Source organism: Aythya fuligula, unplaced genomic scaffold (genome assembly GCF_009819795.1).
Source record: "Aythya fuligula isolate bAytFul2 unplaced genomic scaffold, bAytFul2.pri scaffold_54_arrow_ctg1, whole genome shotgun sequence".
Classification (NCBI taxonomy): domain Eukaryota; kingdom Metazoa; phylum Chordata; class Aves; order Anseriformes; family Anatidae; genus Aythya; species Aythya fuligula.
The window spans coordinates 232,938-257,676 of NW_022473992.1; the positions used below are offsets into that span (position 1 = coordinate 232,938).

Consider the following 24,739-nt stretch of genomic DNA (forward strand, 5'->3'; position numbering starts at 1 on the left):
ACATTTGGGGACATTTTGGGGCCATTTGGGGACACTTTGGGGACATTTGGGGAGATTTGGGGACACTTTGGGGACATTTAGGTCACTTTGGGGACATTTGGGGACATTTTGGGGACCCTGAGGGAATTTTGGGGACACTTTGGGGACATTTGGGGTCCCTTTAGGTCATTTTGGGGACATTTGGGGACACTTTGGGGATTTGGGGGACACTTTGGGGTCCCTTAGGTCACTTTGGGGACGATTTGGGGACATTTGGGGACACTTGGGGACTTTTGGGGACCCCGAGGGGGGACACTGGGGACATTTGGGGACATTTTGGGGACATTTGGGGACATTTGGGGGACATTTGGGGACATTTGGGGTCCTTTAGGTCACTTTGGGGCCATTTGGGGACATTTTGGGGACATTTGGGGGACATTTGGGGACATTTGGGGTCCCTTTAGGTCACTTTGGGGACATTTTGGGGACATTTGGGGACATTTTGGGGACATTTGGGGACATTTTGGGGTCCTTTAGGTCACTTTGGGGACATTTGGGGACATTTTGGGGTCATTTGGGTCCCTTTAGGTCACTTTGGGGACATTTTGGGGACATTTGGGGGACATTTGGGGACATTTGGGGACATTTGGGGTCCCTTTAGGTCACTTTGGGGCCATTTGGGGACATTTGGGGACATTTGGGGTCCTTTGGGTCCCTTTAGGTCACTTTGGGGACATTTGGGGCCATTTTGGGGCCATTTGGGGCCATTTGGGGCCATCAGTTCCCCGTCCCCGTCCTGATTGTCCCCATTTTGTCCCCATTGTCCCCTCCCCTTGCCCCTCCCCCCCCATTGTCCCCTCCCCCCCCATTGTCCCCTCCCCTCCCCCCCATTGTCCCCTCCCCCTCCCCTTTGTCCCCTGCCGCAGGGCCTGCTGGGAGCCGCCCCTCCCCCCCCCGGGTGACACCGAGGGGACATCGGAGGTGACATCGGAGGTGACAATGGAGGGGACATCGGAGGTGACGTCATCGATGACGTCATCGGGGGGGACCCCCCCGGAGGAGCTGCAGGAGCTGAAGGTGGGGGAGGGGACACGGGGAGGGGGGGGGGAGGGGACACCCCGAATGTCCCCAAATGTCCCCAAATGTCCCCGAATGTCCCCAAATGTCCCCAAATGTCCCCTCGGTGACCCCCGGTGACCCCCGGTGACCCCCGGTGTCCCCAAAGTGTCCCCAAAGCCACCTAAGGGACCCCAAAATGTCCCCAAAGTGTCCCCAAAGTGTCCCCAGTGCCACCCCTCAGGGTCCCCAAAAGGCCCCAAATGTCCCCAAAGTGTCCCCAAAGTGTCCCCAAGTGTCCCCTGGTAGCCCCTGGTGTCCCCCGGTGTCCCCTGGTGTCCCCAATGTCCCCCAAATGTCCCCAAATGTCCTCAAGTGTCCCCTGGTGACCCCCGGTGACCCCCAGTGACCCCTCGTAGCCCCAAATGTCCCCAAATGTCCCTTAGTGTCCCCTAATGTCCCCTGGTGGCCCCCAGTGACCCCTGGTGTCCCTTGGTGACCCCCAATGACCCCCTGGTGGCCCCAAGTGTCCCCCCGGTGACCCCTGGTGGCCCTCGGTGACCCCAAATGTCCCCTGGTGACCCCTGGTGACCCCCAGTGTCCCTTGGGGTCCCCTAATGTTCCCCAGTGTCCCCGATGTCCCCCGGTGACCCCAAATGTCCCCAAATGTCCCCCCGGTGACCCCCGGTGGCCCTCGGTGTCCTCAATGTCCCCTGGGTGTCTCCTGGTGTCCCCTGGTGGCCCCTGGTGACCCCAAATGTCCCCAATGTCCCGAAATGTCCCCAAATGTCCCCAAATGTCCCCAAATGTCCCCCAATGCCCCAAATGCCCCCAAATGTCCCCAAATGCCCCCAAATGTCCCGAAATGTCCCCAAATGTCCCCAAACATCCCCAAATGTCCCCAGTGACCCCTGGTGACCCCAAATGCCCCAAATGTCCCGAAATGTCCCCAAATGCCCCCAATGACCTCTGGTGACCCCAAATGTCCCAAAATGTCCCCAAATGTCCCCCAAATGTCCCCAAATGTCCCTTAGTGTCCCCAAATGTCCCCAATGACCCCTGGTAACCCCTGGTGACCCCAAATGTCCCCAAATGTCCCCAATGCCCCCAAATGTCCCCAAATGTCCCCAAATGCCCCCAAATGCTCCCAATGTCCCCAAATGTCCCCTGGTGACCCCAAATGTCCCCAATGTCCCCAAATGCCCCAAATGCCCCAAATGTCCCGAAATGTCCCCATTGCCCCCAAATCTCCCCTGGTGACCCCAAATGCCCCAAATGTCCCTAAATGTCCCCAAATGTCCCCCAATGTCCCGAAATGCCCCCAAATGCCCCAAATGTCCCCAAATGTCCCCAATGTCCCCAAACATCCCCAATGTCCCCAAATGCCCCCAAATGTCTCCAAATATCCCCAATGTCCCCTAGTGACCCCAAATGTCCCTAAATGTCCCCCAATGTCCCGAAATGTCCCCCAATGACCCCAAATGTCCCCAAATGTCCCCAATGACCCCTGGTGACCCCAAATGTCCCCAAATGTCCCGAAATGTCCCCAAATGTCCCTTGGTGTCCCCAAATGTCCCCAAATGCCCCCAAATATCCCCCAATGCCCCCAAATGTCCCGAAATGTCCCCAAATGTCCCAAAATGCCCCCAATGCCCCCAAATGTCCCCAAATGTCCCGAAATGTCCCCAAATGTCCCCAAATGTCCCGAAATGTCCCCAAATGTCCCCAAATGTCCCCAAATGCCCCCAATGTCCCCTGGTAACCCCCGGTGACCCCAAATGTCCCCATTGCCCCCAAGTGTCCTGAAATGTCCCCAAATGTCCCCCAATGTCCCCAAATGTCCCCAAATGCTCCCAAATGTCCCCAAATGTCCCCAAATGCCCCCAAATGTCCCCAAATGTCCCGAAATGTCCCCAAATGTCCCCAATGACCCCTGGTGACCCCAAATGTCCCCAATGTCCCCAAATGTCCCCCAATGACCCCAAATGTCCCCAGTGACCCCTGGTGACCCCCAATGTCCCCCAATGTCCCCCGATGTCCCCCAATGTCCCGAAATGTCCCCAATGTCCCCAAATGTCCCCAAACATCCCCAATGACCCCCAATGACCCCAAATGTCCCCCAATGTCCCCAATGTCCCCTGGTGACCCCAAATGTCCCTAAATGTCCCCAAATGCCCCAAATGTCCCCAAATGCCCCAAATGCCCCAAATGCCCCCAAATGTCCCCAAACATCCCCAAATGTCCCCAATGACCCCAATGACCCCTGGTGACCCCAAATGTCCCCAAATGTCCCGAAATGTCCCCAAATGTCCCTTGGTGTCCCCAAATGTCCCCAAATGCCCCCAAATATCCCCCAATGCCCCCAAATGTCCCGAAATGTCCCCAAATGTCCCAAAATGCCCCCAATGCCCCCAAATGTCCCCAAATGTCCCGAAATGTCCCCAAATGTCCCCAAATGTCCCGAAATGTCCCCAAATGTCCCCAAATGTCCCCAAATGCCCCCAATGTCCCCTGGTAACCCCCGGTGACCCCAAATGTCCCCATTGCCCCCAAGTGTCCTGAAATGTCCCCAAATGTCCCCAAATGCCCCCAAATGTCCCCAAATGGTCCTAAATGTCCCCAAATGTCCCCAAATGCCCCCAAATGTCCCCAAATGTCCCGAAATGTCCCCAAATGTCCCCAATGACCCCTGGTGACCCCAAATGTCCCCAATGTCCCCAAATGTCCCCCAATGACCCCAAATGTCCCCAGTGACCCCTGGTGACCCCCAATGTCCCCCAATGTCCCCCGATGTCCCCCAATGTCCCGAAATGTCCCCAATGTCCCCAAATGTCCCCAAACATCCCCAATGACCCCCAATGACCCCAAATGTCCCCCAATGTCCCCAATGTCCCCTGGTGACCCCAAATGTCCCTAAATGTCCCCAAATGCCCCAAATGTCCCCAAATGCCCCAAATGCCCCAAATGCCCCCAAATGTCCCCAAACATCCCCAAATGTCCCCAATGACCCCAATGACCCCTGGTGACCCCAAATGTCCCGAAATGCCCCCAAATGTCCCCAATGACCCCCAATGACCCCAAATGTCCCCCAATGTCCCCAATGACCCCTGGTAACCCCTGGTGACCCCAAATGTCCCCAATGCCCCCAAATGCCCCCAAATGTCCCCAAATGTCCCAAAATGCCCCCAAATGTCCCCAAATGCCCCCAATGTCCCCAAATGCCCCAAATGTCCCCAAATGTCCCAAATGCCCCCAATGACCCCTGGTGACCCCAAATGCCCCAAATGTCCCCCAATGTCCCCCAATGTCCTGAAATGTCCCCAAATGTCCCCAAATGTCCCCAAACATCCCCAATGTCCCCTAGTGACCCCAAATGCCCCAAATGCCCCCAAATGTCCCCAAACATCCCCAAATGTCCCCAATGACCCCAATGACCCCTGGTGACCCCAAATGTCCCGAAATGCCCCCAAATGTCCCCAAATGCCCCCAAATGTCCCCAAATGTCCCCATTGCCCCCAAGTGTCCTGAAATGTCCCCAAATGTCCCCAAATGTCCCCTGGTGACCCCAAATCTCCCCAAATGTCCCGAAATGTCCCCAAATGCCCCCAATGTCCCCAAATGTCCCAAAATGTCCCCAAATGTCCCCAATGACCCCTGGTGACCCCAAATGTCCCGAAATGTCCCCAAATGCCCCCAAATGTCCCCAATGTCCCCCAGTGTCCCGAAATGTCCCCAATGCCCCCCATTGCCCCCAAATGTCCCCAAATGTCCCGAAATGTCCCCAATGTCCCCAAATGTCCCCAAATGTCCCCAAGGACCCCTGGTGACCCCAAATGTCCCCAATGTCCCCAAATGCCCCCAAATGTCCCCCAATGTCCCCAATGTCTCCAAATGTCCCCCAACATCCCCAATGTCCCCTAGTGACCCCAAATGACCCCAAATGCCCCCAAATGTCCCCCAATGTCCCCAAATGCCCCAAATGCCCCCAAATGCCCCCAAATGTCCCGAAATGTCCCCAAATGTCCCCAAATGTCCCCAAATGTCCCCAATGACCCCTGGTGACCCCAAATGTCCCCAAATGTCCCCAAATGTCCCCAAATGCCCCCAAATGTCCCCAAATGCCCCCAAATGTCCCCAAATGTCCCCATTGCCCCCAAGTGTCCTGAAATGTCCCCAAATGTCCCCAAATGTCCCCTGGTGACCCCAAATCTCCCCAAATGTCCCGAAATGTCCCCAAATGCCCCCAATGTCCCCAAATGTCCCAAAATGTCCCCAAATGTCCCCAATGACCCCTGGTGACCCCAAATGTCCCGAAATGTCCCCAAATGCCCCCAAATGTCCCCAATGTCCCCCAGTGTCCCGAAATGTCCCCAATGCCCCCAATGTCCCCCAAATGTCCCCAAATGTCCCCAAATGTCCCCAATGTCCCCAAATGTCCCCAAATGTCCCCAAGGACCCCTGGTGACCCCAAATGTCCCCAATGTCCCCAAATGCCCCCAAATGTCCCCCAATGTCCCCAATGTCTCCAAATGTCCCCCAACATCCCCAATGTCCCCTAGTGACCCCAAATGACCCCAAATGCCCCCAAATGTCCCCCAATGTCCCCAAATGCCCCAAATGCCCCCAAATGCCCCCAAATGTCCCGAAATGTCCCCAAATGTCCCCAAATGTCCCCAAATGTCCCCAATGACCCCTGGTGACCCCAAATGTCCCCAAATGTCCCCAAATGTCCCCAAATGCCCCCAAATGTCCCTTGGTGACCCCAAATGTCCCCAAATGTCCCGAAATGTCCCTAAATGTCCCCAATGTCCCCAAATGTCCCGAAATGCCCCCAATGACCCCAAATGTCCCCCAATGTCCCCAATGTCCCCTGGTGACCCCTGGTGACCCCAAATGTCCCCAAATGTCCCCAATGCCCCCAAATGCCCCAAATGTCCCCAAATGCCCCAAATGCCCCCAAATGTCCCCAAATGTCCCGAAATGCCCCCAAATGCCCCCAAATGTCCCCAAATGCCCCCAAATGTCCCGAAATGTCCCCAAATGCCCCAAATGTCCCCAAATGTCCCCAAGGACCCCTGGTGACCCCAAATGTCCCCAAATGTCCCCAAATGCCCCAAATGTCCCCAAATGCCCCAAATGTCCCCAAATGTCCCCATTGCCCCCAATGCCCCTAAATGTCCCCAAATGTCCCCAAATGTCCCCAAATGTCCCCAAACATCCCGAAATGCCCCGAAATGTCCCGAAATGTCCCCAAATGTCCCCAAATGCCCCCAATGACCCCTGGTGACCCCCAATGTCCCCCGATGTCCCCCGATGTCCCCAGCTGGAGCTGGTGGCCGCCGTGTGCTGCGCCCTGGTGCCCGGCGCCGACCCCGAGCGCCCCGGGGCCCCCCTGCGGCAGCGCCTGCGCCACCTCTGCGCCCGCCTGGCCCCGCACGACCCCCGCTTCCCCCTCAAGGTGAGGCCCCCCCGACCCCAAATCACCCCACTGACCCCACTGTGACCCCATTGTGACCCCATTGACCCCATTGACCCTATTGACCCCATAGACCCCATTGACCCCATTGTACCCGTTGTCGTTGACCCCGTTGACCCCGTTAACCCTATTGACCCTATAGACCCTATTGACCCTATTGACCCTATAGACCCTATTGACCCTATTGACCCTATTACCTTCCTTGTCCCCATTGTCATTGACCCCGTTGACCCTATTGACCCCATTGACCCCATTGACCCCATAGACCCCATTGTACCCGTTGTCGTTGACCCCGTTGACCCCATTAACCCTATTGACCCTATAGACCCTATTGATCCTATTGACCCTATTACCTTCCTTGTCCCCATTGTCATTGACCCCATTGACCCCACTGACCCCATTGACCCCATTGACCCCATTGACCCCATTGACCCCATTGACCCCATTGTACCCGTTTTCGTTGACCCCATTAACCCCATTAACCCTATTGACCCTATTGACCCTATTGACCCTATTACCTTCCTTGTTCCCATTGTCATTGACCCCATTGACCCCACTGACCCCATTGACCCCATAGACCCCATAGACCCCATTGTACCCGTTGTCGTTGACCCTATTGATCCTATTGTCCCCATTGACCCTATTGACCCCATTGACCCCACTGACCCCACTGACCCCATTGACCCCATAGACCCCATTGACCCCATTGTACCTGTTGTCGTTGACCCCGTTGACCCCGTTAACCCTATTGACCCTATAGACCCTATTGACCCTATTAACCCTATTGACCCTATAGACCCTATTGACCCTATAGACCCTATAGACCCTATTGACCCTATAGACCCTATTGACCCTATAGACCCTATTACCTTCCTTGTCCCCACTGTCATTGACCCCATTGACCCCATTGACCCCATAGACCCCACTGACCCCATTGACCCCATAGACCCCATTGTACCCCTTGTCGTTGACCCCATTAACCCCATTAACCCTATTGACCCTATAGACCCTATTGACCCTATAGACCCTATTGATCCTATTGACCCTATTGACCCTATTGACCCTATTACCTTCCTTGTCCCCATTGTCATTGACCCCACTGACCCCATTGACCTCACTGACCTCACTGACCCCATTGACCCCATAGACCCCATTGTACCCATAGTCATTGATCCTATTGACCCTATTGACCCCATTGACCCTATTGCACTCATTGCCATTGACCCCATTGACCCCAGTGACCCCATTGACCCCATTGACCCCATAGACCCCATAGACCCCATTGTACCTGTTGGCATTGACCCCATTAACCCCATTAACCCTGTTGACCCTATAGACCCTATTGATCCTATTGACCCTATTACCTTCCTTGTCCCCACTGTCATTGACCCCATTGACCCCATAGACCCCATTGTACCCGTTGTCGTTGACCCTATTGATCCTATTGTCCCCATTGACCCCATTGACCCCATTGACCCCACTGACCCCACTGACCCCATTGACCCCATAGACCCCATTGACCCCATTGTACCCATCGTCATTGACCCTATTGACCCTATTAACCCTATTGACCCTATAGACCCTATAGACCCTATTGACCCTATTGACCCTATTACCTTCCTTGTCCCCATTGTCATTGACCCCACTGACCCCATTGACCCTATTGACCCCATTGACCCCATTGACCCCATTGACCCCATTGTACCCGTTGTCATTGACCCTATTGATCCTATTGACCCTATTGACCCTATAGACCCTATTGACCCTATTGACCCCATTGACCCCATTGTACCCGTTGTCATTGACCCTATTGACCCTATAGACCCTATTACGCTCGTTGCCATTGACCCCATTAACCCCATTGACAAAATTAACCCAATTTAACCCCATTTAACCCCATTGACCCCATTGACCCCATTGACCCCATTAACCCCATTGACCCCATTGACCCCATTGACCCCATTAACCCCCTTGACCCCATTAACCCCATTGACCCCCTTGACCCCATTGACCCCATTGACCCCACTGACCCCCTTGACCCCATTGACCCCCTTGACCCCATTGACCCCCTTGACCCCCTTGACCCCATTGACCCCATTGACCCCATTGACCCCATTAACCCCATTGACCCCATTGCCCCCATTAACCCCATTAACCCCATTGACCCCATTGACCCCATTAACCCTATTGACCCTATAGACCCTATTGACCCTATTGACCCTATTACCTTCCTTGTCCCCATTGTCATTGACCCCATTAACCCCATTAACCCATTGACCCCCTTGACCCCATTGACCCCATTGACCCCCTTGACCCCATTGACCCCATTGACCCCATTAACCCCATTGACCCATTAACCCCATTAACCCCATTAACCCCATTAACCCATTAACCCCATTAACCCCATTGCCCCCATTAACCCCATTGCCCCCATTGACCCCATTGACCCCATTAACCCCATTAACCCCATTGACCCCATTAACCCCATTAACCCCATTAACCCCATTGACCCCATTAACCCATTAACCCCAATAACTCCATTAACCCATTGACCCCATTAACCCATTAACCCCATTGACCCCATTGACCCCATTGACCCCATTGACCCCATTGACCCCCTTGACCCCATTGACCCCATTGACCCCATAACCCCGTAGGTGGCCCTATTTGCCCGCCGGGATTTGGGGTTGCGCTCGGTGGCCTCCCTGCTGCTGGCCCTGGCCGCGGGGTCGCCCTGGTCCCGCCCCCACCTACGTCACTTCCTGGGCGCCGTCACCCTGCTGCCCTCCGATTGGCTGGCCGTGCCCCGCCTCTTCCAGGTAGGCCCCGCCCCCCAGGGCCGCGCCCGCTGGCCACCGGGGTTGACCTGGTGGCCAACCGGGGGCGGGGTGGCCACCAAGGTCCCCTGGTGGCCACCAAGAGCCCAGTGGTGGCCACCAAGGTCACAGTGGCCACCAAAGTCCTCGTGGTGGCCACCAAGGTCGGAGTGGCCACCAAAGTCCTCCTGGTGGCCACCAAGGTCACAGTGGCCACCAAGGTCTTCATGGTGGCCACCAAGGTTGGAATGGCCACCAAAGTCCTCGTGGTGGCTACCAAGGTTGCAATGGCCACCAAGATCCTTGTGGTGGCCACCGAGGTTGGAGTGGCCACCAAGGTCCTCCTGGTGGCCACCAAGGTCACAGTGGCCACCAAGAGCCTGGTGGTGGCCACCGAGGTCAAAATGGCCACCAAGGTCCTTGTGGTGGCCACCGAGGTCGGAGTGGCCACCAAGATCCTTGTGGTGGCCACCGAGGTCGGAATGGCCACCAAAGTGCTCCTGATGGCCACCAAGGTCGGAATGGCCACCAAGAGCCCGGTGGTGGCCACCAAGGTCAGAGTGGCCACCAAGGTCCTCGTAGTGGCCACCAAGGTTGGAATGGCCACCAAGATCCTTGTGGTGGCCACCGAGGTCAGAGTGGCCACCAAGATCCTCCTGGTGGCCACCGAGGTCAAAATGGCCACCAAAGTCCTCGTGGTGGCCACTGAGGTCAGAGTGGCCACCAAGAGCCCGGTGGTGGCCACCAAGGTCGGAGTGGCCACTGAGGTCATCGGGGTGGCCACTGAGGTCGGAATGGCCACCAAGAGCCTGGTGGTGGCCACCGACGTCGGAGTGGCCACCGAGGTTGAAATGGCCACCGAGATCCTCGTGGTGGCCACCAAGAGCCTGGTGGTGGCCACCGAGGTCGGAGTGGCCACCAAAGTCCTCGTGGTGGCCACCGAGGTCAGAGTGGCCACCAAGGTCCTCGTGGTGGCCACCAAGGTTGGAGTGGTCACCAAAGTCCTCGTGGTGGCCACCAAGAGCCTGGTGGTGGCCACCGAGGTCGGGATGGCCACCAAAGTCCTTGTGGTGGCCACCAAGGTTGGAGTGGCCACCAAGAGCCCGGTGGTGGCCACCAAGGTCAGAGTGGCCACCGAGGTCGAAATGGCCACCGAGGTCCTCGTGGTGGCCACCAAGATCCTCGTGGTGGCCACCGAGGTTGGAGTGGCCACCAAAGTCCTCGTGGTGGCCACCGAGGTCAGAGTGGCCACCAAGGTCCTCCTGGTGGCCACCAAGGTCCGAGTGGCCACCGAGGTCGAAATGGCCACCGAGGTCCTCGTGGTGGCCACCAAGATCCTTGTGGTGGCCACCGAGGTCAGAGTGGCCACTGAGGTCATCAGGGTGGCCACCGAGGTCGGAATGGCCACCAAGATCCTCCTGGTGGCCACCGAGGTCAAAATGGCCACCAAGAGCCTGGTGGTGGCCACCGAGGTCGGAGTGGCCACCAAGGTCCTTGTGGTGGCCACCAAGGTCAGAGTGGCCACTGAGGTCATTGGGGTGGCCACCAAGGTTGGAATGGCCACCAAAGTCCTCATGGTGGCCACCAAGATTGGAATGGCCACCAAGATCCTTGTGGTGGCCACCGAGGTCGGAGTGGCCACCAAGAGCCCGGTGGTGGCCACCAAGGTCAGAGTGGCCACCGAGGTCGAAATGGCCACCGAGGTCCTCCTGGTGGCCACCAAGGTCAAAGTGGCCACCGAGGTCCTTGTGGTGGCCACCGAGGTCGGAGTGGCCACCGAGGTCGAAATGGCCACCAAAGTCCTCGTGGTGGCCACCAAGATCCTCGTGGTGGCCACCGAGGTCGGAGTGGCCACCAAGATCCCGGTGGTGGCCACCAAGTTCCCGGTGTCCCCGCAGAGCCTGGCCCCGGACCCGGGGGTGCTGGCCCCGTTGCCGCGGGCCCTTCGGGACGCGCTGGCCGCCGCCTTCGCCGCCTTCGACCCCCACCAACTGGGCAAGTACCGGGGCCGGCCCGGCAAGGTGAGCGCCCCCCGGCCCTATTGGCCCTATTACGGCCCTATTAGCCCCTTCTTGGCCCTATTAGCCCCTTATGGCCCTATTAGCCCCTTCTTGGCCCTATTAGCCCCATTTTGACCCCATTGGCCCTATTACGGCCCTATTAGCCCTATTATAGCCCTATTAGCCCCTTATGGCCCTATTGGCCCTATTATGGCCCTATTAGCCCTTTATGGCCCTATTAGCCCCATTTTGACCCCATTAGCCCTATTACGGCCCTATTAGCCCCTTATGGCCCTATTGGCCCTATTACGGCCCTATTAGCCCCTTTATGGCCCTATTAGCCCCTTATGGCCCTATTGGCCCTATTACGGCCCTATTAGCCCCTTTATGGCCCTATTAGCCCCATTTTGACCCCATTAGCCCCATTTTGACCCCATTATCCCTATTACGGCCCTATTAGCCCCTTCTTGGCCCCATTGGCCCTATTACGGCCCTATTAGCCCCTTCTTGGCCCCATTGGCCCTATTACGACCCTATTAGCCCCTTATGGCCCTATTGGCCCTATTATGGCCCTATTGGCCCTATTACGGCCCTATTGGCCCCATTTTGACCCCATTTCCCCCTTTTTGCCCCCATTTCCCCCTTTTTGACCCCATTTGTGACCCCACAGCGCCCCCGGGGACGGGGCCGGAGCCGACCCCAATCCCAATCCCAATCCCAATCCCAATCCCAATCCCAGCGGCCCCGAAGACCCCAACGGGGGACGGCAGAGAAGGTGAGGGGACAGCGGGGTCCTTTTGGGGTCAGCGGGGTCCTTTTGGGGTCAGCAGGGTCCTTATGGGGTCGTTGGGGACATTTGGGGTTATTGGGGTCCTTTTGGGGTCATTGGGGTCCCTTTGGGGTCATTGGGGTCCTTTTGGGGTCGTTGGGGTCCCTTTGGGGTTGTTGGGGTCCCTTTGGGGTCATTGGGGTCCTTTTGGGGTCAGCAGGGTCCTTTTGGGGTTTTTAGGGTCCTTTTGGGGTCGTTGGGGACATTTGGGGTCATTGGGGTCCTTTTGGGGTCATTGGGGTCCCTTTGGGGTTATTGGGGTCCCTGTGGGGTCGTTGGGGTCCTTTTGGGGTCAGCGGGGTCCTTTTGGGGTCGTTTGGGACATTTGGGGTCATTGGGGTCCTTTTGGGGTCACTGAGGATGTTTGGGGTCAGCGGGGTCCTTTTGGGGTCATTGGGGTCCTTTTGGGGTCAGTGGGGTCCTTTTGGGGTTGTTGGGGACATTTGGGGTCATTGGGGTCCTTTTGGGGTCGTTGGGGACATTTGGGGTCGTTGGGGTCCCTTTGGGGTCATTGGGGACCTTTTGGGGTCATTGGGGTCCTTTTGGGGTCAGCGGGGTCCCTTTGGGGTCGTTGGGGACATTTGGGGTCGTTGGGGTCCCTTTGGGGTCGTTGGGGTCCCTTTGGGGTTATTGGGGTCCTTTTGGGGTCCTGTGACCCTTTTGGGGTCCCTTTTAGGGTCTTGGTGTCCTTTTGGGATCTTGGGGTACCTTTGGGTTCTGGGGTCTCTTTTGGGGTCCTGTGACCCTTTTGGGGTCCCTTTTAGGGTCGTGTGTCCCTTTGGTGTTATTGGGGTCCCTTTGGGGTTATTGGGGTCCTTTTGGGGTCCCGTGACCCTTTTGGGGTCCCTTTTAGGGTCTTGGTGTCCTTTTAGGTTCTTGGGGTCCCTTTTAGGGTCATGCGTCCCTTTTGGGATTCCGGGGTCCTATTGGGTTCCTGGGGTCTCTTTTGGGGTCCTGTGACCCTTTTGGGGTCCCGGTGCCCCTTTGGGGTCCCGTGACCCTTTTGGGGTCCCTTTTAGGGTCTTGGTGTCCTTTTGGGTTCTTGGGGTCCCTTTTAGGATCTTGGGCTCCATTTGGGTTCTGGGGTCTCTTTTGGGGTCCTGTGACCCTTTTGGGGTCCCGGTGCCCCTTTGGGGTCCTGTGACCCTTTTGGGGTCCCTTTTAGGGTCTTGGTGTCCTTTTGGGTTCTTGGGGTCCCTTTTGGGGTCGTGTGTCCCTTTTGGGATTCCGGGGTCCTATTGGGTTCCTGGGGTCTCTTTTGGGGTTTCCATGACCCTTTTGGGGTCCTGTGACCCTTTTGGGGTCCCGGTGCCCCTTTGGGGTCCCGTGGCCCTTTTAGGGTCCCTTTTGGGGTCGTGTGTCCCTTTGGTGTTATTGGGGTCCTATTGGGGTTATTGGGGTCCTTTTGGGGTCCTGTGACCCTTTTGGGGTCCCGGTGCCCCTTTGGGGTCCCGTGACCCTTTTGGGGTCCCTTTTAGGGTCCTGGGTCCCTTTGGGGTCCTGTGACCCTTTTGGGGTCCCTTTTGGGATCTCGGGCTCCCTTTGGGTTCTGGGCTCTCTTTTGGGGTCCTGTGACCCTTTTGGGGTCCCGGTGCCCCTTTGGGGTCCCGTGACCCTTTTGGGGTCCCTTTTAGGGTCTTGGTGTCCTTTTGGGTTCTTGGGGTCCCTTTTGGGGTCGTGTGTCCCTTTTGGGATTCCGGGGTCCTATTGGGTTCCTGGGCTCTCTTTTGGGGTTTCCATGACCCTTTTGGGGTCCTGTGACCCTTTTGGGGTCCCGGTGCCCCTTTGGGGTCCCGTGGCCCTTTTGGGGTCCCTTTTAGGGTCGTGTGTCCCTTTGGTGTTATTGGGGTCCTATTGGGGTTATTGGGGTCCTTTTGGGGTTCCAGGACCCTTTTGGGGTCCCGGTGCCCCTTTGGGATCCCGTGGCCCTTTTGGGGTCCCTTTTAGGGTCTTGGTGTCCTTTTGGGTTCTTGGGGTCCCTTTTGGGTTCTTGGGGTCCCTTTTAGGGTCATGCGTCCCTTTTGGGATTCCGGGGTCCTATTGGGTTCCTGGGGTCTCTTTTGGGGTCCTGTGACCCTTTTTGGGTCCCGGTGCCCCTTTGGGGTCCCGTGACCCTTTTGGGGTCCCTTTTAGGGTCCTGGGTCCCTTTGGGGTCCTGTGACCCTTTTGGGGTCCCTTTTGGGATCTCGGGCTCCCTTTGGGTTCTGGGCTCTCTTTTGGGGTCCTGTGACCCTTTTGGGGTCCCGGTGCCCCTTTGGGGTCCCATGACCCTTTTGGGGTCCCTTTTAGGGTCTTGGTGTCCTTTTGGGTTCTTGGGGTCCCTTTTGGGTTCTTGGGGTCCCTTTTAGGGTCATGCGTCCCTTTTGGGATTCCGGGGTCCTATTGGGTTCCTGGGGTGTCTTTTGGGGTCCTGTGACCCTTTTGGGGTCCCGGGGTCTCTTTGGGGTCCTGTGACCCTTTTGGGGTCCCTTTTAGGGTCCTGGGTCCCTTTGGGGTCCCTTTTAGGGTCTTGGTGTCCTTTTGGGATCTTGGGGTCCCTTTTGGGATCTCGGGGTCCTATTGGGTTCCTGGGGTCTCTTTTGGGGTCCTGTGACCCTTTTGGGGTCCCGGTGCCCCTTTGGGGTCCCGTGACCCTTTTGGGGTCCCTTTTGGGGTCGCGTGTCCCCGCAGCCCCCCCTGCCCCCGTCGCTCTTCTCGCTGCGCTCGCTGGTTCGGCGCCTGCACATCCGGGAGCCCGCCCAGCACGTGGGGGCGCTGCTGGGCCGCAGGTGGCCTTTTTGGGGTCATTTCCGGGCTTTTTGGGGCTTTTGGGGTCTTGGGGGTCTTGGGGGGCTTTGGGGGCGTTGGGGTGTTTGGGGACATTTGGGGTTTTGGGGATCTTTTGGGGTCTTTGGGGTCTTTTGGGGTCTTTGGGTTCTTTTGGGGTTTTTGGGGATTTGGGGTCTTTTGGGGCCTTTTGGGGTCTTTTGGGGTCTTTAGGATTTTGGGGTCATTTCGGGGCTTTTTGGGGCTTTTGGGGTCATGGGGGTCTTGGGGGGCTTGGGGGGCGTTGGGGTGTTTGGGGACATTTGGGGTTTTGGGGATCTTTTGGGGTCTTTTGGGGTCTTTTGGGGTTTTTGGGGATTTTTGGGTTTTTGGGGTCTTTGGGGTCTTTTGGGGTCTTTAGGATTTTGGGGTATTTGGGGTCTTTTTGGGGCTTTTGGGGTCTTGGGGGTCTTGGGGGTCTTGGGGGGCGTTGGGGTGTTTGGGGACATTTGGGGTTTTGGGGATCTTTTGGGGTCTTTTGGGGTCTTTGGGGTCTTTTGGGGTTTTCGGGGATTTGGGGTCTTTTGGGGTCTTTGGGGTCTTTTGGGGTCTTTAGGATTTTGGGGTCATTTTGGGGCTTTTTGGGGCTTTTGGGGTCTTGGGGGTCTTGGGGGGCTTGGGGGGCGTTGGGGTGTTTGGGAACATTTGGGGTTTTGGGGATCTTTTGGGGTCTTTGGGTCTTTTTGGGGTTTTAGGGGATTTTGGGGTTTTTGGGGTCTTTTGGGGTCTTTGGGGTCTTTTGGGGTTTTTGGGGATTTGGGGTCTTTTGGGGTCTTTGGGGTCTTTTGGGGTCTTTAGGATTTTGGGGTCATTTCGGGGCTTTTTGGGGCTTTTGGGGTCATGGGGGTCTTGGGGGGCTTGGGGGGCGTTGGAGTGTTTGGGGGCATTTGGGGTTTTGGGGATCTTTTGGGGTCTTTTGGGGTCTTTGGGTCTTTTTGGGGTTTTAGGGCTTTTGTAGGGTGTTTGGGGTCTTTAGGATTTGGGGTTTTTTGGGGTCATTTCGGGGCTTTTTGGGGCTTTTGGGGTCATGGGGGGCTTTGGGGGCGTTGGGGTGTTTGGGGACATTTGGGGTTTTGGGGATCTTTTGGGGTCTTTGGGGTCTTTTGGGGTTTTCAGGGATTTGGGGTCTTTTGGGGTCTTTTGGGGTCTTTAGGATTTTGGGGTCATTTCGGGGCTTTTTGGGGCTTTTGGGGTCATGGGGGGCTTGGGGGGCTTGGGGGGCGTTGGGGTGTTTGGGGACATTTGGGGTTTTCGGGATCTTTGGGGTCTTTTGGGGTCTTTGGGTCTTTTTGGGGTTTTAGGGGTTTTGTAGGGTGTTTGGGGTCTTTAGGATTTGGGTTTTTTTGGGGTCATTTCCGGGCTTTTTGGGGCTTTTGGGGTCATGGGGGTCTTGGGGGGCTTTGGGGGCGTTGGGGTGTTTGGGAACATTTGGGGTTTTGGGGATCTTTTGGGGTCTTTGGGGTCTTTTGGGGTTTTCGGGGATTTGGGGTCTTTTGGGGTCTTTTGGGGTCTTTTGGGGTCTTTGGGGTCTTTTGGGGTCTTTAGGATTTTGGGGTAATTTCCGGGCTTTTTGGGGCTTTTGGGGTCTGGGGGGTCATGGGGGGCTTGGGGGGCGTTGGGGTGTTTGGGGACATTTGGGGTTTTGGGGATCTTTTGGGGTCTTTGGGGTCTTTTGGGGTCTTTAGGATTTTGGGGTCATTTCCGGGCTTTTTGGGGCTTTTGGGGTCTTGGGGGTCTTGGGGGGCTTGGGGGGCGTTGGGGTGTTTGGGGACATTTGGGGTTTTGGGGATCTTTTGGGGTCTTTTGGGGTCTTTGGGTCTTTTTGGGGTTTTAGGGCTTTTGTAGGGTGTTTGGGGTCTTTAGGATTTGGGGTTTTTTTGGGGTCATTTCGGGGCTTTTTGGGGCTTTTGGGGTCATGGGGGTCTTGGGGGGCTTTGGGGGCGTTGGGGTGTTTGGGGACATTTGGGGGCTTTGGGATCTTTTGGGGTCTTTGGGGTCTTTTGGGATCTTTTTGGGTTTTAGGGGATTTTTGGGTCTTTGGGGTCTTTTGGGGTCTTTGGGGTCTTTTGGGGTTTTGGGGACTTTTTGGGATTTTGTCTTTTTTGGGGGTCTTTTGGGGGTCTTTGGGGTCTTTTGGGGTCTTTTGGGGGTATTTGGGGTCTTTGAGGGCTTTTGGGGTCTTTTGGGATCTTTGGGGTCTTTTGGGGTATTTGGGGTCTTTTGGGGTTTTTGGGGACTTTTTGGGATTTTGTCTTTTTTGGGGGTCTTTTGGGTGCATTTGGGGTCTTTTGGGGTCTTTTGGGGTCTTTGGGGTCTTTTGGGGACGTTTTGGGAATATTTGGGATTTATGGGGTCGGGGCTGACCCCGTGGTGACCTCTGACCCCAGGCCCCCCGGCTGCGACCCCTCGAGGCCCCGCCCCCGCCTGGCCCCGCCCCTCACCTGGGACCGGGCCCTGAGCGCCGGGGGCAGGGCCCGCCTCCCCCGCCGGGACACCTGGGAGCGCCTGATTGGTCGGTGACCACCCCTGACCCCTGACCCCATTGGCCCCATTGGCCCCATTGACCCCATTGGCCCCATTGACCCCACTGACCCCATTGACCCCATTGACCCCATTGACCTCCTTGACCCTATAAATCTCCCATTAACCCCATTGACCCCATTAACCCCATTGACCCCATTGACCCCATTGACCCTATTGACCCCATTGACCCCATTGACCCTATTAAGCTCCCTTGACCCCATTGACCCTATTAATCCCCTTTGACCCCGTTGACCCCATTGACCCCATTGACCCCATTAACCCCCTTGACCCCATTGACCCCATTGACCCCATTGACCCCGTTGACCCCATTAACCCCATTGACCCCATTGACCCCATTAACCCCATTAACCCATTAACCCCATTAACCCCATTGACCCCATTGACCCCATTGACCCCTTTGACCCCATTGACCCCATTGACCCCATTGACCCCATTAACCCCATTGACCCCAATGACCCCATTGACCCCAATGACCCCATTGACCCCATTGACCCCATTGACCCCATTGACCCCCTTGACCCCATTGACCCCATTGACCCCATTGACCCCATAACCTTTGACCCCAGCCGCGGGGGCGGTCCCGATGCTGGCCCTATTACGCAACCTGCGGGGCGTGCTGAGGGCGGGGCTGCGGCCCCGGACGCTGCAAAGCATCGTGGGAAGGCTCCGCAACCCGGTAAGGGGCCGGGATTACGGGGCCGGGATTAACGGGGTCGGGATTAACGGGGTCGGGGGGCCCCGACCCCGCTGTGACCCCGCTTTTGGGGTCGGGCAGGAGGCCGTGGGGCGGAGCCGGGTGCCCCCCTCCCAGTTCCTGCGGGCGCTGGAGGCGCTGATGGGGGCGGAGCCTGAGGCGGGTGAGGCTTCCTGATTGGTCGGGACCCCGCGAGCCCATAATCCCATAGGACAACCCCATAATCCCATATCCCATCCCTATAACCTCATAATCCCATACTACAACCCCATAATCCCATAGCCCAATCCCATAATCCCATAGTTCAACCCCATAATCCCATAACCCAACCCCATAATCCCATAGGACAACCCCATAATACCATAATCCCATAGTTCAACCCCATAATCCCATAGCTCAACCCCATAATCCCATAGCCCAACCCCATAATCCCATAATCCCATAGGACAACCCCATAATCCCATACTACAACCCCATAATCCCATAGCTCAACCCCATAATCCCATAGCCCAACCCCATAATCCCATAGCCCAACCCCATAATCCCATAGATCAACCCCATAATCCCATAGCCCAACCCCATAATCCCATAGCCCAACCCCATAATCCCATAGTTCAACCCCATAATCCCGTTTCCCATCCCTATAACCCCATAATCCCATAGCTCAACCCCATAATCCCATAGCCCAACCCCATAATCCCAAACCCCTGCCCCATAACCCCAAAGTCCCAACCCCATAATGCCATCTCTCAACCCTATGACCCCATAATCCCATAACCCAATCCCTTAATCCCATAATCCCATAATCCCAATCCCACAATCCCATAATCCCAACCGCATAATCCCATTGCTCAACCCCATAATCCCATTTCCCAACCCTATAACCCCATAATCCCATATCCCAGCCATATAACCCCATAATCCCAATCCCATAATCCCATTTCCCAACCCTATAACCCCATAATCCCATAACCCAATCCCATAATCCCATAATCCCATAATCCCTATCCCATAATCTCATTTCCCAACCCTATAACCCCATAATCCCATAACCCAATCCCATAATCCCATAATCCCATAATCCCAATCCCATAATACCATTTCCCAATCCCATAATCCCATAATCCCATAACCCAATCCCATACCATAATCCCAATCCCATAATCCCATTTCCCAACCCTATAACCCCATAATCCCATAACCCAATCCCATAATCCCATAATCCCAACCCCATAATCCCATAACCCAATCCCATAATCCCATATCCCCACGACCCCATAATACCCCCAAAATCCCCCAAATTTGCCCCAATTCCCCCCCCCAGGCGTCCCCCGTGGGCGGGGCCGCCAGCTGCGGAGGAGACGGAGCCGGTGAGTAATTAACGGGGCCGTTAATTAGCGGGGTAACGAACCGGGGGGGTTAATTGGGGGATTAATGGGGTGATTAATGGGATAATTAATGGGGATTAATTGGGATTAATGGGGATTAAGGGGGAGGGGGGTGGGTTTATAATGGGGTAATTAATGGCGTTAATTAATTGGGGGTGATTAATTGGGGTGATTAATTGGGGTGATTAATTGGGGAGGATTAATTGGGGAGGATTAATGGGGGAGGATTAATTAATGGGAGGTTAATTAATGGGGGAAATATGTTTTGTTATTAATGGGGGATAAATTAATGGGGTTAATTAGTGGGGGTTAATTAATGGGATTAATTAACGGGGAGAAATGTGTGGGTGGCAATTTATGGGGTTAATTAATGGGGGGTCAATTAATAGGGTCAATTAATGGGGTTCTATTAATAAGGATTAATTAATGGGGGTTAATTAATGGTGTTAATTACTGGCATTAATTAACGGGAATTAGTTAATGGGGATTAATTAATGGGGTCAATGAATGGTGTTAATTAACGGGGTGAACGTGGTTGTATTAAAAGGGATTAATTAATGGAGCATAACTAATGGTGTTAATGGTGTTAATTAACAGCGTTAATTAACGGGGATTAATTAATGAGGATTAATTAATGGGGATTAATTAATGGGGATTATTCATGGGGTCAATGAATGGTGTTAATTAGTGGGGTCAACGTGGTTCTATTAAAAGGGATTAATTAATGGAGAATAACTAATGGTGTTAATGGTGTTAATTAACGGCGTTAATTAACGGGGATTAATTAATGAGGATTAATTAATGGGGATTAATTAACGGGGATTAATTACTGGGGCCAACCCCTGGGTCCCCCCCTATAATCAACCCCGGCCCCATGGGGCCCTATGAGGCCTTACGGGGCCATATGGGGCCCCGCCCCCTAACTAATTACCACCCCCTAATTAATTAACGCCCCCTAATTAATTACCCTTAGCCCCGCCCCCCCCCAGCTGCTGGGGGCCCTGTCCGAGGCCGCCCGCGTGGCCGCCGCCCTCCTGCCCCCCCTGCCCCACGGCGCCCACCTCCTGCTGCGCCCCGGGGGCACCCCACGGGTACGGGGCCATATAGGGCCGGAGGGGGGCGTTATAGGGTCGGGGGGGTTGTGGGGTCGGGGAGGGGGCGGGGAGGGGGATCCGGGAGGATTTGGGTGGAAAAAAAGGGGATTTGGGGCTGGGGAAGGTATCGGGGCGTTATAAGGGGTTATAGGGCCATATAGGGGTTATAGGGACTTATGGGGTCGTTATAGGGTCGGGGGGGTTGTGGGGTCGGTATGGGGTCAGGGAGGGGGTTCTGGGAGGATTTGGGTGGAAAAATGGGGGATTTGGGGCTGGGGAAGGTATCGGGGCGTTATAAGGGGTTATAGGGCCATATAGGAGCTATAGGGACTTATAGGGACTTATGGGGTCGTTATAGGGTCGGGGGGGTTGTGGGGTCGGGGAGGGGGCGGGGAGGGGGTTTTGGGGGAAAAAAGGGGGATTTGGGGGGAAAAATAAGGGTTATGGGGTCAGGGAAGTTATCGGGGTGTTATAGGGCCATATAGGGGCTATGGGGCCATATAGGGACTTATGGGGGCGTTATAGGGTCGGGGGGGTTGTGGGGTCGGGGAGGGGGCGGGGAGGGGGTTCTGGGAGGATTTGGGTGGAAAAAAGGGGGATTTGGGGCTGGGGAAGGTATCAGGGCGTTATAGGGCCATATAGGGGCTATGGGGCCATATAGGATGTTATAGGGTCGTTATAGGGTCGGGGGGGTTGTGGGGTCGGGGAGGGGGCGGGGAGGGGGTTTAGGGGGAAAAAAGGGGGATTTGGGGGGAAAAATAAGGGTTATGGGGCCACTGAAGTTATATGGGCGTTATAGAGCCATATAGGGGCTATGGGGCCATATAGGGTCTTATAGGGCCGTTATAGGGTCGGGGGGGTTGTGGGGTCGGGGAGGGGGCGGGGAGGGGGATCCGGGAGGATTTTGGGGGAAAAAAGGGGGATTTGGGGCTGGGGAAGGTATCGGGGCGTTATAAGGGGTTATAGGGCCATATAGGAGCTATAGGGACTTATAGGGACTTATGGGGTCGTTATAGGGTCGGGGGGGTTGTGGGGTCGGGGAGGGGGCGGGGAGGGGGTTTTGGGGGAAAAAAGGGGGATTTGGGGGGAAAAATAAGGGTTATGGGGCCACTGAAGTTATATGGGCGTTATAGAGCCATATAGGGGCTATGGGGCCATATAGGGACTTATGGGGGCGTTATAGGGTCGGGGGGGTTGTGGGGTCGGGGAGGGGGCGGGGAGGGGGATCCGGGAGGATTTTGGGGGAAAAAAGGGGGATTTGGGGCTGGGGAAGGTATCGGGGCGTTATAGGGCCATATAGGGGTTATAGGGACTTATAGGGCGTTATAGGGCCGTATGGGGTCGGTATGGGGTTGGGGGGTTATGGGGTCAGGGAGGGGCTGGGGAGGGGGTTTGGGGGGAAAAGGGAGGGATTTGGGTGGAAAAATGGGGGATTTGGGGCTGGGGAAGGTATCGGGGCGTTATAGGGCCATATAGGGGCTATAGGGACTTATGGGGTCGTTATAGGGTCGGGGGGGTTGTGGGGTCGGGGAGGGGGTGGGGAGGGGGATCCGGGGGGATTTGGGTGGAAAAAAGGGGGATTTGGGGCTGGGGAAGCTTAATTAAGCCCTAATTAAGCTAATTAACCCTTAATTACTCTAATTAACCCTTAATTACCCTAATTACCCCCCTAATTACCCTAATGACCCCCTAATTAGGCGCAGGAGGCGGCGGCCCTGCTGGCCCTGCTGGGGCGGGGCCTGTCCCCGGAAGGGGCGGGGCGTCTGCTGATCTGTGGGCGGGGCCAGAGCCAGGCCCCGCCCCCTCCGGGCCCCGGGGGGCTGCTGGGAGCCGCCAGGGCCCTGAGGCGGAGCCTGCAGGTGGGGGCGGGGCCTAAAGGGGGCGGGGCTTAAAGGGGGAGGGGCTTGAAGGGGGCGGGGCTTGAAGGGAGGGGTCTCGGGGTGGGAGGGACGAAGGGGTGGGGCTAAAGGGGGGTGGGGCTTAAGGGAGGGGCGGGGCTTAAAGGGAGGGGCGGGTCTTAAGGGAGGGGGAGGGGCTTAAGGGAGGGATTAAGGGGGCGGGGCTTAAGGGGGCGGGGCTTAAGGGGGGTGGGGAGGGGCTAAAGGGAGGGGAGGGGCTAAATTGGGGTGCTTGAGGGGGCGGGGCTTAAGGAAGGGGCGAGGCTAACGGAAAGGGGTGGGGCTAAAGGGAAAGGGGTGGGGCTAAAGGGGAGGGGCGGGGCTAAAGGGAAAGGGGGCGGGGCTTTGGGAAGGGGCGGGGCTTAAGGGAGGGGGTACGGGGAGGGGGCGGGGCTAAAATGGAAGGGAGCGGGGGCGGGGCTTAAGGAAGGGGCGTGGTTAAATGGAAGGGGCAGGGCTAACGGGAAAGGGGCGGGGCTAAAGGGAAAGGGGCGGGGCTAACGTAAAGGGTATGGCTCGGATTAACCTATATGGGCGGGGTTAAACGAAGGGGCGGGGCTCGTTGTGGCCACGCCCACTCGTTTCCACGCCCACCCAGTGACCACGCCCTTCTCCGTGGCCACGCCCACTCGTGGCCACGCCCCCTTTTAGGCCACGCCCCCTTCGGACTCGTCGGCGACCGTCGAGGCCATTTGGGAGCTGGTGGAGAGCGGCGAGGAGGTGGCCACGCCCCCTTTTAGGCCACGCCCCCCCACCGAGGCCACGCCCACTCCTGGCTCTGACCACGCCCCCTCCCCTCCCCCCAGGTCTCCACCCTCCTCATCCTAAGCCCCGCCCCCGATCTGCCGGCAGCCAATGAGGCGCTGCTCTGCCTGCGCAGCCGCCAGCCCCGCCCCTGCCGCGTCATCAACGTCACGCCACGCCCCTTCGAGTAAGCCACGCCCCCCTCTCCGGGAAGCCACGCCCCCTCCCTGCAAAGCCACGCCCCCAATACCCAAGCCACGCCCCTTGTTCTGTTGCCCCTCTCCTTATAAGACCCCGTGGCCACGCCCCTTTCTCCTCAAGCCACGCCCCTCTCCATAGCACCGCCCATTTCATTAAGCCACGCCCCATTAAGCCACGCCCCTTCTCATTAAGCCACGCCCCCTTCCCGTGCCCACCCCGGTTTAATGCACGCCCTTCCCTTTGCATTTGGCCACGCCCCCTTTTTAACCAGGCCACGCCCCCTCCCACCACCCCCTCTGATTGGTCCCTGACCACACCCCGCTAAGCCACGCCCCTTTTTTACCAGGCCACGCCCCCTACCACTAAGCCACGCCCCCTTCTTATTGAGCCGCACTGCTTCCTTGCCCCTTATAGGCCACGCCCACTTCTCTTTAGGCCCCGCCCCTCCCACCATGCCCCGCCCATTAACGACCACACCCCCTTACGAGGCCACGCCCCCCTTCTCATTAAGCCACGCCCCCTTTCCTCCAACCCCCGCCCCTCGATACACCACGCCCCCTTGTTATACCACGCCCCTCCCCAGGCCACGCCCATTCCTTGGCCACGCCCCCTAGGTAGGCCACGCCCACTCTGTAGGCCACGCCCCCCCTAAGCCCCGCCCCCTCGTCCCCAGCCTCCATTGGCCCCCCTGGCGCAGCGACACGCTGACATTGGCCGGCTTCAACGAATCGGTGCTCAGGTGAGCCGGGAAGGGGGCGGGGCTTATCGAGGGAGGGGGAGTGGCCTCGTTAAGCCACGCCCCCTTTTGACCTGGCCCCGCCCCCCCAGGCTGGTGGCCGAGGGCGACGCCTCCCAGATCCTGGCCTACGTCGAGGCCGCCCCCGCCCGCTACGGCCTGGCCCCGCCCCCGGCCCCGCCCCCGGCCCCGCCCACCGGCGAGGCCCCGCCCCCTCCGCCCCCCTTGATCAGGTGAGTCCGGGGATCCACTCGATCCCGGGGGAGGGAGGGGTATCGAGGGGATCCCGGGGGGGTCTTCGGGGGGTGGGGGGTCTACTGGGGCATACTGGGATCTACTGGGGCGTACTGGGATCTACTGGGGCATACTGGGATCCACTGGGACCCGATTGGATCTACTGGGACCCAGTGGGATCAACTGGGAGCTGCTGGGATCTACCGGGGTCTGTTGGGGTCTACTGGGATCTGCTGGGGTCTGTT

The 24,739-nt window shown here is 57.1% G+C and overlaps 1 protein-coding gene and 1 long non-coding RNA gene across 2 annotated transcripts; both read left to right on the forward strand.

The window, feature by feature from the left end:
- The first annotated feature begins 17,410 nt into the window (after positions 1-17,410).
- LOC116501627 (telomerase component p80-like) lies at positions 17,411-19,593 on the forward strand. Its single transcript, XM_032207216.1, has 4 exons — positions 17,411-17,473; positions 18,072-18,181; positions 18,281-18,362; positions 19,524-19,593. Exons 2-4 carry the CDS (start codon positions 18,089-18,091, stop codon positions 19,571-19,573), a joined length of 225 nt encoding a protein of 74 aa, XP_032063107.1. The 5' UTR covers positions 17,411-17,473; positions 18,072-18,088; the 3' UTR covers positions 19,574-19,593.
- A 3,641-nt stretch (positions 19,594-23,234) lies between these two features.
- On the forward strand, positions 23,235-24,426 carry LOC116501631. The gene is made up of 4 exons (XR_004254470.1): positions 23,235-23,299; positions 23,386-23,510; positions 24,198-24,263; positions 24,353-24,426. It is a non-coding gene; the product is annotated as an uncharacterized LOC116501631 (long non-coding RNA).
- Positions 24,427-24,739: the final 313 nt, after the last annotated feature.